This window comes from Schistocerca cancellata, chromosome 1 (genome assembly GCF_023864275.1).
Source record: "Schistocerca cancellata isolate TAMUIC-IGC-003103 chromosome 1, iqSchCanc2.1, whole genome shotgun sequence".
In the NCBI taxonomy this organism is placed as follows: Eukaryota; Metazoa; Arthropoda; class Insecta; order Orthoptera; family Acrididae; genus Schistocerca; species Schistocerca cancellata.
In genome coordinates, this window is record NC_064626.1 from 1,151,633,804 (window position 1) to 1,151,651,810 (window position 18,007).

Sequence of the window (18,007 nt, forward strand, 5' to 3'; positions counted from 1 at the left end):
GGACAGCCCTGCAGGATTCATTGTGTCAGTTACCGCCAGCACTACTTCAGACGTTAGTGGAGTCCATGTCACGTCGTGTTGTGGCACTCGCGAGGGCCTTACACGATATTAGGCAGATGCACCAGTTTCTTTGGCTCTTCAGTATAATTTCAAAGAACTTAGGGAGTATAAATCTAAAAGACGGCAAAATGCAAGAATATGTCGCACCATGTCGGAAAACAAATAAGTCTGAACAAAAAATAGACCCGCAGTCGTAACCCTTAAGGATGATTGCGTATCCTTCTGTGAGAACACGTAGCCTAGGTCCCGTTTTACAGTGACGGAAGCCCGTCCTCCTACAGATAGGCTACCCCGCGCTACAGAGCAAACTAAAGAAAAGAGCTCGCACGAGTCTCCCCGCCCCGGGACACGTTCTGATCGCTTTCAATCAATCGAGCGGGACACGTGTAAGCGCAGAGGGCGGGAGCCGCCTGGTAGGGCTAGCCAAACAATGGCCGAACGGCGGAGGTCACGCCTTGCTGCTGAAGAGTGCCTTCCCTTCCACGGCCGCAGATTGTATAGCTGGGGGGAGGGAGGGTGGGAGATGCGTTTCTCCCGAACGCCTCTCCAGAGCTGAAGCATCGACCCAGGTACGGACCCGCGGTGAGAGCTCCTAGGGTCCCTCTGACGAGGTCTTCCGCCGCAATCCCGCTGACGCAGAGTTCTCTGTCAGGTCTAGCCAACTGGTCGCTGCTACCAGAAGACCTCCAGTTCGAGGATTGCTTGTTCCACTTATCCGTGGTATCAGATGGAGACTCTTTCTGCCTGTAATCTTTTATCTGAGCTACGGTGAAATGTTGCTGCTTTCCCTGTTTGGAAACAGGTAAAAAAATGTCGTCCAGTGATGAGAAGATATCAGCCACCAAGGGAAAGAAAATTAGTACTAGTATTTATTAATAATATCATTATTATTACTTACAAATAAGCGCGTTAAGACTATACAAAGTCCTTAGAGGTGAGCACTTGCCTCCATATTTCTTTCATTATCTTTAGTGAGCTTCATTTCTCTTTTCGCGCCAAGTTGCTCCAGTCTCCTGGTTCGGTTCTTTCCTCTTGGAAAACTTGCCACTTCTGAATCCTGGACCTGAAGATTTCACGGTATGGGGCATCTTTTTGAGTAATTCTTGCCAGTTTCAGGGCAGTTTTGATTTCGGCAACCAATTTCATCGTGCCCGTTTTAATCTTGCTCCCATTATAAAAAAAAATCGGCGTTTTGCTTTGTAAGTCTGTCTAGGTTCGTTCATTTAATGTGTCCATAGACTCTTAACCTGCATCTTGTAGTGTCACAATGGATTTTTGTTTATTGTTTGATTTCCTGATTGCTTCTGACTCTGTGCCGTTCCTCTACAGGTTCTGAATCTATATTTTTCTTCTGACTGGTTTGATGCAGCTCACCACGAAGTCCTCTGCTGTGCCAACCTGTTCGTCTCAGACTGCTACAACGTCCTCTATTATTTGTTAACTGTATTCTAATCTTTGTCTTTCTCTACAGTTTTTACGCTCTAGAGCTCCCTCGAGTCCCATGGAAGTTGAAATGAAATGACTCTGAGCACTATGGGACTTAACATCTGAGGTCATCAGTCCCCTAGACATAGAACTACTTAAACCTAACTAACCTAAGGACATCACACACATCCATGCCCGAGACAGTATTCGAACCTGCGACCGTAGCAGAAGCGTGGTTCCGGACTGAAGCGCCTTGAACTGCTCGGCCACAACGACCGGCTCCCATCGAAGTTGTCACCTGAAGTCTTAACATGTGTCCATTTTCCCCTTCTTCTTGTCAATACTTTCCACGTGCTCTTCTCCTCGCCGATTTTCCAGAGAATCTTGTTCCTTATCAGTTCACCTAATTCCGGATACCGTTACATAGCACCACATCTTAAACGCTTCGATTCTCTTCTTTTCCGGTTATCTCATTTACGAATTATTTTTAAAAAATTGGTAATAAGAGAGTTTTAGTGTAGCAGAAACTACAGTTGTGTGTTCCAATTCCCTTCACCATTTTGCAGGATATAGAATATCAAACATCTGTAAACACAACAGGAAATAGAAGTTACCTGACCGCAAAAAGATCATCACCTCCTTAGTTGAGTCATCAATTCCTGACCGTACAACTGAAGTTTCATAAATGAGAACACTAACTAGTAGATAGTATATGGGGTTTTGGAACACATTGAGGACGTATACGTACCGTCCTTAGCACCGTACCGCTACGTGACGTCACTACTGCTCGCTGCTTGCTCTGGCAGCTCTCCAGTGCAGATGTTACGCACGTGCGCGCACACACACACACACACACACACACACACATATACACACACACATACACACACACACACACACACACATACACATTCACATACACACACACACACACACACACACACACACACACACATACACATACACACACAGTGTACAATTACAGTTTTCTCTGTAATCAAATATACTTAGATTTGTTTCTTTGAAGGATATGAGAAATAAAAGAGGAAACCACAAAAAAATATAGTTTGAAGTGAAAATGTTTATTTATTCAGTTGATATGAATATACAAAGTTTTAAGCACTGCTAGATTAGTTTTTTATTCTTTTATGTTAAGCAATAATAGCAGCTTCTCGGAGTTCTTCCTGTATTGAAATAATTTAATTGTCGTGTGAGTTGTTGCCAGCTGTTTTTGATGCAAGGAGAAAAATTAGACGTTCAACAAGTTCGTTTGGGTTATTCCAGTGAATGTAGTCAACATGTGATTTGTTTGAATAGTCTTTCCAGTCAATTTTTACTTCTTGTTCTTCATCTTCTCTGTTTACTTCACGTACAGAGGGAATTCCCTTTCCTGTACGTATTTTACTTTTTATTTTCGCTGCTTTACCAAGTTTGTATTCCCCAACAATGTCATCATCACTATCGTCATCCTCGCTTCTATTATTATCCTCTTCGCGATCGTTTTCTGTAGATGTTAGGGAAACCGTTGCAGTTGCTGCTGCTGCTGCTGCTGCAGTACGACGTTTTGGACCCTCAAGTATTCCAATTAATGGCTTTATGATACGTGTATACTTATACCCTTTGTTTGCATTTACAGGCTTGAAGGCGAGGTATTGTTGTCTAAAGGCATTGGTTGCCTTCAGAATGTTTGCATAATTTTGAAGATCACGGCTCGTGTAATTCTTAGGCTTGATTTTGAACAATAAACTGTATAGCCCTCTAGTTCCAGGATAGCTTACGTTGTGTATTATTAAGTCGTTTTCATCAACTTCCACTGGTGAGTTTCCAATCATCCATTCACTTGATAATGGATCAAATCTTACGCCGTTCACGGTGTCGTGCGTTTTGTCTATAGGTTTATTAAAATACGAAGCCGACAGTTGACCAGCTGCATTTTCTGCTATACGCAACTCTTGTATTTTTCTGCTACTTTTCATTTTTTTTCTCCACATCATCATCGTCATCATATTTTTCATTAATGTCACAGCCGTTGATATTGTCTTGACATCTAGCTGCAGAATTGCTATTGTTTTCTCTCGCCAGAAATCGGTAAATCTGTTCCTTTAGTGGTTGTGAAATGGGCTTAAATGTCTTTTCCAGCACAGATTTTGTTTCAGTTTCTCTTTTATGTAGAGATAGCATCTTTCTTCGGATATTCTGTCTAGCTTTAGCGATCTGTTTTTTAATATTAATGTTTCGTTTAATCGAATCATGCAGCATGTTTTTTAGCTCAAAACTGCCCACTCGCTATCTGAACTAAATTTACGTAGATATCTCAATTTATAACAGTAATTTCTTCACTTAGAGGTTTCAAAGTATGTGTTTATCACACGCTGCCTATGCGCATCGTCGAGGATTGGTGAGATAATTTTACACTTTAATTTACAACTCGATATTCAAATTCAGCATGGAGTGGACGATTTCCAAGTGTTAAATGCGAGGCTTTATGGAACTTGAATCTGTCTCCTTTACGTACGTCAATCTCCGTATTCATCAAAAGTTGGTAACTGTTTTCATTCAATTCAAAGCTAATTGTTTCAATATCAGGGGTAATAGAGCGTAAAATAACTTTACCAGTGTAAGGTAATACATACTCATACTGACCTTTGTGTAAAAGGTAAGCTGATTCATTGGGATCTCCTGAAGGGATGCTGTCAATTCTAAAAATGATGGAACACATTCGATTTTTTTCAACGTAACCTTTTGTTGCAACATCCGAGTCTAAAATTGGCTCGCGCACATTCGTGATGCGTTTATTCTACACGTATAAAACTCGTTCTGTTACACTAATTAAGTCTAAAAAGTTTTGAACTCCTGCATTCATAGATGTACGTATAGAGTTTTTTAGCTCTCTGAAGTCGTTAAGCTGATTTTGCAGCTTTTGGAACAACAGATCGACATACGATTTACTTACTACATCACTTGCCCTCGGCTTTGCCTTCTCAGCAGAATCAACTTTGTCTTTCACACGTTTCACAGAATTTTCGATTCTTCTACGGATGTCGTCTACGTATTTTTTCGTTGCTGCGTCATGATCAGTTCGCGGATCAGCTAAGTTAGTGATGGTTTTGCGGTGCTTGACCGTAAGTGAGCTCTCACTTACATCGAATGCGTTCAGTTTTTCCACCGCATTATCCACATAAACTTTCGTACATGCATCATGATCTTCAGCAGGATCATGTAATCCACTTAAACGCTTATTATTAAAATAAATTGCTGCACTTGTAGTGTGTATGGAGGAAAAGAAAGCTGTTATCTGCGGCAAAAATTTCGTTATTAAAGAGCTCGAGGCAGCATCAGTATTAGAGTTTGTTGCATCATTTCCTGTTTTTCTCGGTGTCGAGTCTCCGGCAGAAGAAGAAGAAGAGGTGATACTCACTTGTTTCTCAAATAGCTGATTTACTTTACCGATAAGATTTGTAATAATGTTCGAGTATGACTGGAATTTCGAATCCACATATATTTTATTAGCAACATCGTTATTGTATTGAGGATCTAGTACGAGCAAGAGAGTAGTGCTACTGCTGTTATTCGAAGATGTTACCTGTGCAGAAGCCATGATGGTAATAATCTGTAATGGTCAAGCTGTTGCTTTAAATACAGATATAATTATCAAAGTTTATACGATAACGACCATTATTTAATTCATCATCTTTGCTAAAAACATTTCGAGAAATTCATTGAATGTCATGTCAGGATTAACATGATCACTGAAGACATGTTTTAAATTACGCTCATCTTGTTTAAAGAGAACAATAACGTTAGCATTGTCTCTGATTAACTGTTTAGGAATTTTGCTATATGTCTGACACAAATAGAAACTGTCTACACCGTAATGCCGACCCATCGAAAAGTAAGCTTTCATGTGATCTTGTTTGTCGCAGGCAATGTCGTCGAAAATAAAAACTGAAAGTGGTCGGGCTTGATCTGGTGGTATTACATCTTCTTTACTGGAAAATGTAAAGTAGCCAATATCATGCAGGTTTTTAAAAATTTGTTCCAAATATTTATATTTGTATTGTTGCAGCGATTTGGAAAATATGTAGACATTCTTAAATTTGAGACCATTTTCATGAATTAGAAGATTAACAATCACATTTGTTTTTCCACAATTGGAAGGACCTGCAATAATACACCTAATCGTATCAGGAAATAGATTACCATGCCTACGATCTTGCCTTTGCAGTTCATTTCTGTGTTCAGCAATAGGTCTAATAGGAAGTTGAAGTGCATGTTTCCTGAATTGCATCTTTAAGTACACTAAGGACTCTACGTATCTTATAATTACTATTATAATAGAGCACTCTAGGTGGCAAAGTTAGCACTCGGGCAGTGATCATGATTATAAAAAAAAATTGTCAGATGTGGGATTCGAACCCACGCTCCCACAAGATCTTAAATCTAGCGCCTTAACCACTCGGTCAATCTGACAGATTTGTAACAAGCGCCACCATTTTGGAGAAAACAATTCCTATCTTACAAATACTGTTATAATAGAGCATTCTGGGTGTCAAAAAGACCAGTCGTTAGTTAACACTCAAGCTATGAAGAAGCATCGCAACTACAAACAAAATAAGTTGAGGAAGGGGAAGAATAAGAGAGGGACAAAAAAACGTGGTGGTTCCCTGCTTAACCGCATGATTAATAAACTACCTGTTGAACTTCACATACCTGGCTACTCCCACTGTGGTCCTGGCACAAAGTTAGAGGAAAGACTCAAAAGAGGCGATGTCGGTGTCAATCCACTAGATGAGGCGTGTAAAGAACATGACATAGCATACGCAACTCATCCAGACAGTTTGCCTGACAGACATCAAGCAGACAGAATTCTGGCTAGAAAAGAGTGGAGTAGAGTAAAAGCAAAAGACGCTAATTTGAAGGAAAAGTTAGCTGCCCTGGCAGTAACTGGAGCAATGAAAGCTAAAGTTAAAATGGGTATGGGTTTGAATAAGAAGAAGAAGAAAAGTTCTGGACGAAAGAAAGGTGGTAATATACTGAACAAAGTAATTAAAAAAGTTCGAAGTGGACTTAAGTACTTGAAGCCTGGTGCTAATCTGATGACAGTTGTGAAAGTGGCTCGTAAAATCGCATCACAGGTTGCTCCGACGAAAGCTGTGGGGAAATTATTAGACAGAGAACGTGTAATACCTGTGCCCAAAGCCCGCATCTCGTGGTCGTGCGGTAGCGTTCTCGCTTCCCACGCCCGGGTTCCCGGGTTCGATTCCCGGCGGGGTCAGGGATTTTCTCTGCCTTGTGATGGCTGGGTGTTGTGTGCTGTCCTTAGGTTAGTTAGGTTTAAGTAGTTCTAAGTTCTAGGGGACTTATGACCACAGCAGTTGAGTCCCATAGTGCTCAGAGCCATTTGAACCATTTTCAACCTGTGCCCAAAACAGGTGGAATAATACCTCTAATTCCAATATTTGCTGCTTTTCAGCACTTGGAGGATTAGTCGGAGGTGCTGGTGGAATTGCTAAGGCTGTTAATGATGCGAAAAGTGCTCGAAAGGAGTTAGCTGAAATGCAGAGGCATCATCGTGTACTTGAAGCAATTGCTTTGCGTGATGGAAAAGGGCTGTACTTGGGTCCATACAGGAAAAACGGATTCGGTCTGTATCTGGCAGGTATAAATGGAACAAGGAATAAAAAGAAAAGTTCTCCATGAACAGTCTTCCTACAAGACCGCTTACCAACATTGACTTAGAACACTATGCTAAAAAGCTGCAGATAGCACACTTTCGAGGTGTCTTTATGAGAGATACTTTACCTTCAAGACCTAACACTTGTGAGAGTGCAATTATTAATCTCAATACTGAAGAGGAACTAGGTTCACACTGGGTAGCTTACAGAAAGGAAGGCAAAATTGTCTACTATTTCGACAGCTTTGGAAATTTACCACCTCCTCCAGAAATAGTAAGGTATCTGAAAAACTGTACGATAAAATATAACTACAATACATTTCAGTCACTTAACAGCCAGAGATGTGGTCATTTATGTTTAATGTTTCTGAATTCAATATAAAACAGACAGTCTTGCAGGGTATAGTTGTAGTCTAACAATGGACATTGAACACGGCATAACGTTAAGTCTGACGGGTAAAGAATCACTTCTAACTGCTGTCTTCAATCCTGCATTGAATTTATCCTCACATGTTTACAAAATTGCTCTGCTAAACCTTTTTACATATAATTCCATTCCCAATATTACATCGTTAAATAATAATCTCTACTTCTACAACTATTTGAATGATGTAGAAATTTTGGATAAAGTTAGTCTGAAACATGGAACATATGAACTGCACGACATTTTTTCAGCATTATTGAAAGAAATTGAAGCATACAACTTGAAGGTTAGCAGTGATAACTCGATAAATAAGAAAAAGCATGACTTGCAATTAAATATTACCTTCAATAAAACACTGAATCTATGTCAGATTAGGAGTAATCTCACTATAGATTTTAATCTCACAGACAACATAGGTTCAGTTTTAGGGTTTGCAAAAACTGTAGTGGATAAAAAAGTCTTGAAGACTGCCGAATATTCAGTTAACATTCAAAGTGTTAATGTCTTGTGTGTTGACTGTAACATCTCAGGAGGTTCATTTCACAATGGGGGACCTACACATACATTGCATCAGTTCTGGCCTGCTGTACCACCAGGATATAAGATTGTGGAAACACTGAATTCACGCATTTATATGCCAGTAGTTGCAAGATATGTTTCAGAATTAAGTGTGTCAATTAGAGATCAAGACGGAAATCTTGTTGATTTTGACGGGGAAGAGATAACTGTGCGATTACATTTGAGGAAAATACGGTAAAAAAAATGGGTATCGTATACAAACAGAATGCCTGCATAAGCAAGGACACAAGATACCTTGACAATGTGAGCAATAATAACAAGTAGAAGAAGAAGAAAAGAAAAGCAAAGAAGAGGAAAGTAAAAAATGTTTTAACTCCACACAACAAAGAAATTCTGTCGTCACTGGGATATAGAGTGCTATAAATACTGATACCTTCATCTGCAAACTCTCATTCGAGTCGTCCGACATTCAGTGATCAAACAGGAGGAGGAGGAGGAGGAGGAGGAGGAGGAAGAGGAGGAAGCTAAGGAAAAAAAATGTTGAATGTAAGAGAAAAAATTCTCGTCGACGACTCGGTTAGTCGTCTTCAGTATCATAAGTATAAACCTTTTGGTCAACCGGCTTTTGCTCAGAACGATTCCATATCAATTGTTGTACAAAATGAAAACACTTACCTGCTTCCTTCCGAGAGTCTGCTGTATATAGAAGGACGACTTGTCAATGCAGAGGGAAAGGGAAAAGCTACTGATATTGAGTTAACAAAAAACTGTGCACTTCATCTGTTTTCGGATATTCAGTACCGTCTCAATAACCAAATTATCGATCATGTACGTAATCCAGGAATTGCAACATTAATGAAAGGATATGCTTCTTTTACACCAGGTGACGCAAATGCATTACAAAATGCCGGATGGGGGGCAAGAAGCGAATTGAAAGAGTTAGTCGATGATGATGATGGTCGTTTTAATTTTTGCATTCCGCTTAAAATGATCTTAGGCTTTGCAGAGGATTACAAAAAGATTATTTTAAATGCTCGCCATGAACTGGTACTGATTCGTAGCAGGCAAGATATTAACTGTATTGTCTCAGATAAAGCAGATACTAAATCAAAAATTGTGTTGGAAAAAGTTCACTGGGAAATGCCGCATGTTCAGGTGTCTGAAAAGCAACAAATATCACTGTGGAATATCTTAAAAAATGATATCAGTTTGACTCTACCTTTTCGTCACTGGGATTTGGCTGAAAGCATTGCGCCAGAAATTAACTCATGGTCATGGCAAATCAAATTTAATACAGCTCTTGAAACAGCAAGGTATGTAATATTGGCTTTTCAGTCAAACAGAAATTTGATTACTTCTGACTCTAGTGTATTCGACAAAATAAACATATCAAACTTGAAGGTGTATTTAAATTCTTCTAAATTCCCAGAGGAGAATTTTGCTGTTGATTTTGACACGAAGAATACTGCACAGGCGTTTGAAATGTATGCCAATTTTCAATCACTGTATTATGGAGATAGCAGTGTAAGAAGAGGGAACCCGCTCATGAACCGTACCGAATTTCAGAACTGTCCTATATTTTTCATTGATTGTTCTCATCAAGACGAAACACTGAAATCTTCAGTCGTTGACATGAAGATTGAAATAGAAACAAAAGAAGCATTTGCTAAAAATACAATAGCTTACTGCCTGGTCATTCATGTTCAGTGATTGAAATGACTCCATCAACCAATCAAGTCACAAAGCGTACTCGGATATAGAAGGGAAAAGACATGGAAGCTGGAAAGAAAAAAAAAGAAAAGGGTTCACTTTCCTGATGAGCCCTGTACATCAATTCACGTATTGGATGACTGGGGGGGGGGGGGGCGGAATTTTATCATATACAAGAGAGGCTCGCAAAGTTACATGGATGCAAGCAGCTGTTTACCGTAGTCGCTTTTTAGACGTCGTGTACGGAGGATATGTCACCCGTCCAGCCAATCAGGTCACATAAGGCATACTCAGAGATATAAAAGAGGAAAAATGTGCAAGCATTTCATCATTGTCCTCCTGTTGCTTTCCTGCCCAGTAGCTTGAGAAGGAAATATGAACAAAGTTATAATAATTACCGCTAAGTCCGAGAATCATCCAGCGATAGTGTTAGTGACTAATTTAAGTGATGGTTGTGAATGTGTACTACAAGTTCATAACATGGAGGCCTCTTTCAGTGCACTGAATTTCACTCGATTCATTGCTAAAAGAGAACAGTGACTGTAAAACATTAGTGTATTCAAAAAATCTGCTGTGTCTACTCGTCCTAAATATTCTAGAACAAATTATTATTATTCACAAAGATGTTGAAATGCTACGATTGGAAGATTATGGATTGGACTGTGCTAATAAGAAAGAGAAAGTTGCTGCTGCTGCTGCTGCTGATGATGATGATGATGACGATGCTTACTTCTTGTTCGAGTGGATTAAATCAAAAAAATGTTTGTAAACTGCTCTCTCGAATTTATAGGAAACTTACTGTGCAACAGTGTCAAAATCTAAATGCAATTGATTATTACTTATTTCCTAAACAGTTGTTAACCTCTTTATGTGATCTTTCTCATATATTTCACAGTTTACCACAAGTGTTTCAAAATGATTCTCTCATTTCTAAGTATCAACATTGTTACAAGCATTATAATGTGAATGCACGTTGTCAAATTGATGGACCACCTCCTATTAAAATGAATTGTAAAGAGTGCAGAAAGGAAATTTCAGATGAAATAAAATAACAATTAATGTATGTGTTTTTTAATTTCACTCAGTAAATAAAGAAAAAGTTACAATGAATGTATAATGTTTTGTTATTTTCTGTATACAAATCAGTTACAAACTCACATATACACAATTAGTTACAGATATATTATACAAATCAGTTACAAATTCACATGGAAGTTGTCTGAATGACAGTACTCTGTGAATCTTTCTCAATATCAAATTATGTTGCAAACTCACATGTACGCAACTTCACACACAAAATCAGTTACAAACTCACATGTACAGTATTTCACACAATAAAATTAGTCAGACGTTGTCAAGTTTTCTTTTTTTCAGTTGGTAGTGACCCCACGCTAAAGTATTCACCTTATCTGACAGTATAAAACGTTTATCATCATGTGCAGACAAACCAAGCTTTTGTTGTTTAACAGTGGATACCACATGACACTTTGATTGAATAATATACTGTACAGAAGTTTTAGCATCTAAATTCAACATACATTCTCGATAATCATCGATGCTCAATGCTTTAATTGAAGACTGTTTTATACCTTTCGCTCTCTGCATTACACGTAGTGATTCGGTCTCTAGTGCATACATTTTAGCTCTCAGTCCTATGAACTCAGTAATAAATGCACCGTTGAATTCATCTTTCAATAGTCCAACCTCCTTTTTATTCACAAGTGGAATGTTATATCTGTTATTAACGGGAAAACCTGAAGTATCAAACTATTTTTGCACATCACTTTTGATATCCTCATAAATATTTTGAGTTTTAATATGGTAAATTAAACTATCGGTATCAGTGTAACCTAGTTTTACATCTTTTGCAGGGAACTTGTTCAGTATATACCCATAATGAAAGTCAACAAGACGCGTCTTTGAAATGTCTAAAATCGCCATACCTACAGATATAGGCTTGTCAAACACTACATTGAGTTTTTCTAATTCAATACCAACTAAATTTTCCTGAAATATAACGCTCCTTTTGAAATTTGGTTTTGCAATCATTGCAGATGCTCCATATTTACCATCCCATGAAATTACTAGTTTTATGTCCCTCATCTTTCGTACATTTTGCATTGTCTTACCAAAGACGCTGTTATTCATTAGCTTAAAAAACTCTTTTCAAAATCGTTATTTGCTGCCATACGTTTCTGTGCGTTAATATCGATGTATGGTTTCATCAATGGAAGTTGTCTGAATGACAGTACTCTGTGAATCTTTCTCAATTTCAAATTATGTTGCAAACACTGTTTGAGATTTCTATAATGAATTACATAATTTTTCTTATCATACAAAGTAGAAATTAATTTTTTGGGAGCACTAGCCTTGCCTACCACACAGCTAGATGGTGGTATCATTTTCTCAGGACATAGTGGTCGATCAGAATGCATATCGTGGATGTTTTCAGGATATTCAAGATCTACTTCCAGAATGTAGCCTATATCAGAGTCATCCGGTATGTTGTTTACGTGAAAAGTTTTAACAATTTTAGGGTTGAGCCAAGAAAAATGTGAAACTGGGAGGTACTGCATCATTGCCCAACTGTAAAGACTATTAACATCAAGGTAAATAATGTAGGATTCATCAGTATTTTCTTCATAATTAGACATGAACCTGTTGTTTGCCACAGCATGTCTACACGAGCAGTGAACAATGCCGCCTCTAATACCTCGTTCGACGAATTGAAGTTGCTCAATGTCTGTAATGAGTTCTAATTCTGCTTTGGTAGTTTTCAATAATGCATCCCAAGCCAATCCAGGTGAAGTAACATAATGTGCGGGATCTAACTCATAGGTTTTAATGCAGAGATTTCGAAAATTTTCAAAAACATCGCTTAACAATAACACATCAATTTTTAAATAAAGATCGGAGTATTCCCCCAGTGTCTTGCACTTGAACAAATGCCTTTGATAATCACACTCTGAGACAGTTCTTCCACCAGTCAGCAAACTTTTAAATTCCTGAATCGGAGGTAAGTGTTCTTCTGATAAAACACTCTCATCACTCACATACTCATATGGAAATATACCCTTCTGATTGACTAAATAAAATTCACGATCATCAGGAAAGTATTTCCTCAGTATCCTGAGTTCCTTTGGCTTTAGGTAAGATGCACACTTTTCTAGCGAGCATGATAAAAAATTAAATGCATCTATAAATCGGAAATTTATGTAGCAGTGTCGGTCTTTACGTGTTACTTGAATGCTCTTCGTGAAAGATTTGTATTTCTCCATATTCGATGGTAATATAGAAACGCGGCCTGGATTTAATTTAGTTTTCCTCCTCCTCCCGTTCTCATTCACTAGTTGCTCGCAAATATTTGTAATTACGAAATGGCTATCATAATTGGACAAATTGTGGAATACGACAGGCACTGTAAACAGAGGTCTGTAGTTTACATCGCAGCTAGCATGCGCTGCACCGCGGTACTCACCTGTAAAATGACAATAGTCACGATGCTTCACATCGCCTGCCTCAAAGGCTTCCTTACAAATATGACAAATCTTTGCAGAGCGAAAGGCTGATTCTTCCTCTGGGCTTAATATCATCTCTTTATTTTGTAATAAGAAACCATTCACATACTCAGCAATTGCATACAGCTGTTTCGTGAAGCACTGCATGCAATCACGACCGTGATACAACTGAAATTCCCAATAGTCATCATTATAACTACAATGTATGTAATATGCAATACTAAATGGTGTATGTAAATGTATTTGATCAGAGTTACTACTTCTACTGCAGCCAGCAACTGGTTGCAGCATGCACTCAGTGTCCGCATATATTATAAAAGGCAGCTTTAACTTATTTCTGAAATTGGAAAATTTTATATATTTATTGTGCTCATTTGCATCATATTACCGTGTTATTTGCTAGTCATGTTATCAGATAATGTCCCTCCATATCCCTGCGAGAGGCTTTTTTTTTTCTTTTCCCACACTGCAGTATCATGCATTCACTTTATGCGTTCACATAACATCAGCTGTTGGACGAGGACAATGACCTCAAACCCGAAAGCAAGGGCAATGATCAACTTATTACGCCAGATGGTTGAGAACAAGAAAAAACGGTACGTACCGCCAGCCACGATCACATACGCAGATGTTCACTATGACCTTTCGCAATGAAATTTTTTTTTTTTTTTGCCTTCCAACTTCGTCTTCTTCTCTTCCTTTTACACAGCTGGTGTTTAAAGCCCCCTCCTGGAACAGCTGCGAACCTCCTGCTGTTGCTAACATTGCTATTATTGTCATACAGCATCCTCTACATCCATATTTTTTTTTTGCTTTTACGTAATAACTTCCGCTTTGGAAAAAAAATAGGAAATAAAATGAGATGCTTTTAGAGAACTGCTATCAGTCTACGTTTCACCGAGGTGGCTGCTCCTTTTATCCTCCTCCTCTTATCATCGCCATTATCGTCTATAGAGAGAGAGAGAGAGAGAGAGAGAGAGAGACATTATATGTTTGTCAGGTAAGAGAAGTCGGTGATGGATGGAGATTTACAATGATACTAGCAACATTAAACGAAATTAGACGATACCTTCATCAATTTTTTTTTTCTTTTCCTTCTCACATCATGACAGAATGAAGATAGCTTTCATAGACCTGGAAGGATTCAAAGACGATGCAAATAATTTTGTGCCTAAACAAGCTGCTGCTATCCTCGTGGACGGCAATCAAGTTATTGCAGAGCAGTTTGTCACTATCGCACAAGTTTTAGCATTCAGCACCTTATCAGAAAAAACTCAGAGGATAAACTCGTGGGTGACACGCAGTCACCTTCATCAGCAGTGGGGAATGGATGGAGTGTCACTACTTACTGCGAGAAATACGCTGTGGGAGTTGTGCAAATCTTGTGACTACATTATGGTAATGGGTCTAGAAAAAGCAGATTGGACGACGACTTTATTGGGCACAGATCATGGCAGAGTAGTTAACATGCAATCTCTGGACTGTCCATCATTGAAAATGCTGAAAAAATCTTTCAATATTGCTGATGAAGAAAAAGATCGATGTTTAGCAAAGACTAATGTACGATTAATTACGCGATGGTATTTTGAAAATAAAACGTCTTCCTAAAATACGTGTTATCTTTCTTTTTCCCTTGCTCCTCTTTCTCCTTCTCGTGTCTCCGCCCCCTTCCAGCTCCATATAAGCAAACATTTCTATCACAACTGTGTCATTTCGAAAAGCATATTGCCTTCAGTAAGTAGCAAGTTAGAATAAAAAAAAAGAAGATGCAAGCTGCCATTGCTGATGAGCTTCATCGTCCTGCTCGCCGAACGTACCCCAGGCGGTCAGTTATCACGAAAGGACTTGATGATCTCCATCAAGCAGACTTAGTCGATATGATTGCATGTTCTAAATGGAAATCTGGGTATAAGTATTTGATAACAGTAATTGACGTTTATTCAAAATATGCATGGGTCGCTGCTCTAAAGACTAAAACTGGAATTGTAGTTGCAAACGCACTTTAAAATATATATATAAAAAGTAAGCGGGCCCCAGTAAATTTACAAACTGATCAAGGAAAAGAATTCTACAATACTAGTTTTAAAAAGTTAATGCAGACACTCAGAATTAATCACTACTCCACTTTTTCAAATATGAAAGCTTCCGTAGTTGAACGCTTTAACAGAACTCTCAAGAGTCTTATGTTCCGAAAATTTACTGCTCAGGGCTCCTACAAATGGATTAACACCGTAAAAGATCTGGTCAAACAGTATAATCACATAACGCACAGAACGATTAAAATGCGACCAGTGGATGTAAAAGATAATAGTCTTCTATCTACTGTGTATAACAAAATTAAAATGATTGATCCACGCCAGTCAAAACTCAAAGTTGGTGATTACGTCAGAATTAGTAAACAGAAAACAGTCTTTGACAAAGAGTACACCGCCAATTGGTCCACGGAAATTTTCAAAATACGTGAAGTGCAAGAAACCAATCCGAGAACGTATCTCCTTGAAGATTACAAATCACAGCCCATAGCTGGAGCTTTCTATGTTGAAGAGTTACAAAAAACTAAATATCCATCATCATATATTGTGGAGAAAATAATACGTAAGAAAGGAAGAAAAGCTTTGGTAAAGTGGCTTGGATTCAGTAATGCACACAACAGCTGGATAAATTTGTAAAAAGAAAAAAAAATGCATAGTACATGCTGAATGTGTGTGTGTGTGTGTATGTGTATGTGTGTGTGTGTGTGTGTGTGTGTGTGTGCGCGCACGTGCGTAACATCTGCGCTGGAGAGCTGCCAGAGCAAGCAGCGAGCAGTAGTGATGTCACGGAGCGGTACGGTGCTAAGGACGGTACGTATACGTCCTCAATGTGTTCCAAAACCCCCATAGACTATCTACTCTAACTGGCTCGTGTTTCTCCTGGCTGAACTGTTGTCAGAACACACGTTCGTATTACTAACAAGTAAGCCATGAGAAAGCATCTGGTAAAATAGTTTCATGAAATGAATGGATCACGATGTAACTCACTGTAATGTTATAAGATACTAGTGTATACGAGCTTCTTTATTTGTTAACAGTTCTTCTTATCTGTTGACTCATTTCTTCTCATTCGGCTGTATGCATATTACAAAAAGACTATGTTCAGCTAGGTGCCCGCCTTTAAAAAATGCATATGCGATCATACTGTTGTAATCTTGTGATGAGAACTGATGGCATGTGAGGGCATGCAGCTCTACATCCACGTCTACATCCATACTCCGCAAGCCACCTGACGGTGTGTGGCGGAGGGTACCTTGAGTACCTCTATCGGTTCTCTCTTCTGTTCCAGTCTCGTATTGTTCGTGGAAAGAAGGATTGTCGGTATGCCTCTGAGTGGACTCTAATCTCTCTGATTTTATCCTCATGGTCTCTTCGCGAGATATACGTAGGAGGGAGCAATATACTGCTTGACTCCTCGGTGAAGGTATGTTATCGAAACTTCAACAAAAGCCCTTACCGAGCTACTGAGCGTCTCTCCTGCAGAGTCTTCCACTGGAGTTTATCTATCATCTCCGTAACGCTTTCGCGATTACTAAATGATCCTGTAACGAAGCGCGCTGCTCTCCGTTGGATCTTCTCTATCTCTTCTATCAACCCTATCTGGTACGGATCCCACACTGCTGAGCAGTATTCAAGCAGTGGGCGAACAAGCGAAACAGTCTCTCGTGGAGCTTATCGGGGAACTGACTGCCCTTTAAGCCGTAGCTGCAGATAGTGTGATAATATGTTTTATAGCCACGGAAAGACAGACATCCACAAGCCGAATTTGTCCAGGTGGTATGAACTGAAATGTCACACACTTTTTAGCAGGGATAGTTTGCTGTAAAGGAGTATGATATTTACACGCAAACCAGAAATTAAGCAAATGCATGTTATTTTGACCAGCTATTGGCCAAAACCAGTGCTCACACCATAGTTGAAGTTCGCTTACGCCCACTTACCCACTTACGCTTGCTGTAACGTAAATATTCCCTACTGCCCTTGCAAGATCATGCATACGAAAAAGAATGGTAGGGGTTAAAGCACTTCCAACTTCTCGCAGCACAATAAGTAACTTTCCAGCCAATTTACCATCCAGATTAACAGTCGGCATAATTGTGTAAATTTTAAAGCATTGATGTTAGTTCATCTTGATGTAACTGTCTTGGTACCTCTAATTTCCAAGGTTTCTTTCATAAGCATTTCGTCTTCGAATCCCGACTGATCAGAGTTGGAAACAAATTCCTTACTGAACGATGAAATAAGTTTGTTTATCTCATTTACACATTTTAGGGCTGATTCTGCAGTTTGCTGTACTTTGTCAGGTTGATGCTTCGTTTGCTGCCTCCCTTGAAATCACTGTAATCTATGTCACGCGCAATTTGATGCGCATGAGGTTGTAGGTCACTATGATACACATCCTGTAAATCGTAACGAGCACCTTGAAACTCGCAAATGCCAGTTTTTGGAATAAGTGCGCTTTGTCCTCTCATTAATAGCCGTAGTCTTTATTATGCGCTGCGCGGTCATATTGCCATGGACTTAACTGAAATCTAGAATGAGATTTTCACTCTGCAGCGGAGTGTGCGCAGATATGACACTTCCTGGCAGATTAAAACTGTGTGCCGGACCGAGACTCGAACTCGGGACCTTTGCCTTTCGCGGG

At 39.1% G+C, this 18,007-nt stretch overlaps 1 protein-coding gene and 1 non-coding gene across 2 annotated transcripts in view; one reads left to right on the top strand and one right to left on the bottom strand.

The window, feature by feature from the left end:
- Positions 1–5,880: 5,880 nt before the first annotated feature.
- Trnal-uaa (transfer RNA leucine (anticodon UAA)) lies at positions 5,881–5,955 on the bottom strand. The gene has a single exon. It is a non-coding gene; the product is annotated as a tRNA-Leu (tRNA).
- Positions 5,956–14,443: 8,488 nt separating this feature from the next.
- LOC126136259 (opsin, ultraviolet-sensitive-like) overlaps positions 14,444–18,007 on the top strand; it is a 185,807-nt gene continuing 182,243 nt past the window's right edge. The window contains exon 1 of the mRNA XM_049915205.1: positions 14,444–14,619. Within this exon, the coding sequence (XP_049771162.1) occupies positions 14,444–14,619 (176 nt within the window). The remainder of the gene's footprint in view (positions 14,620–18,007) is intronic.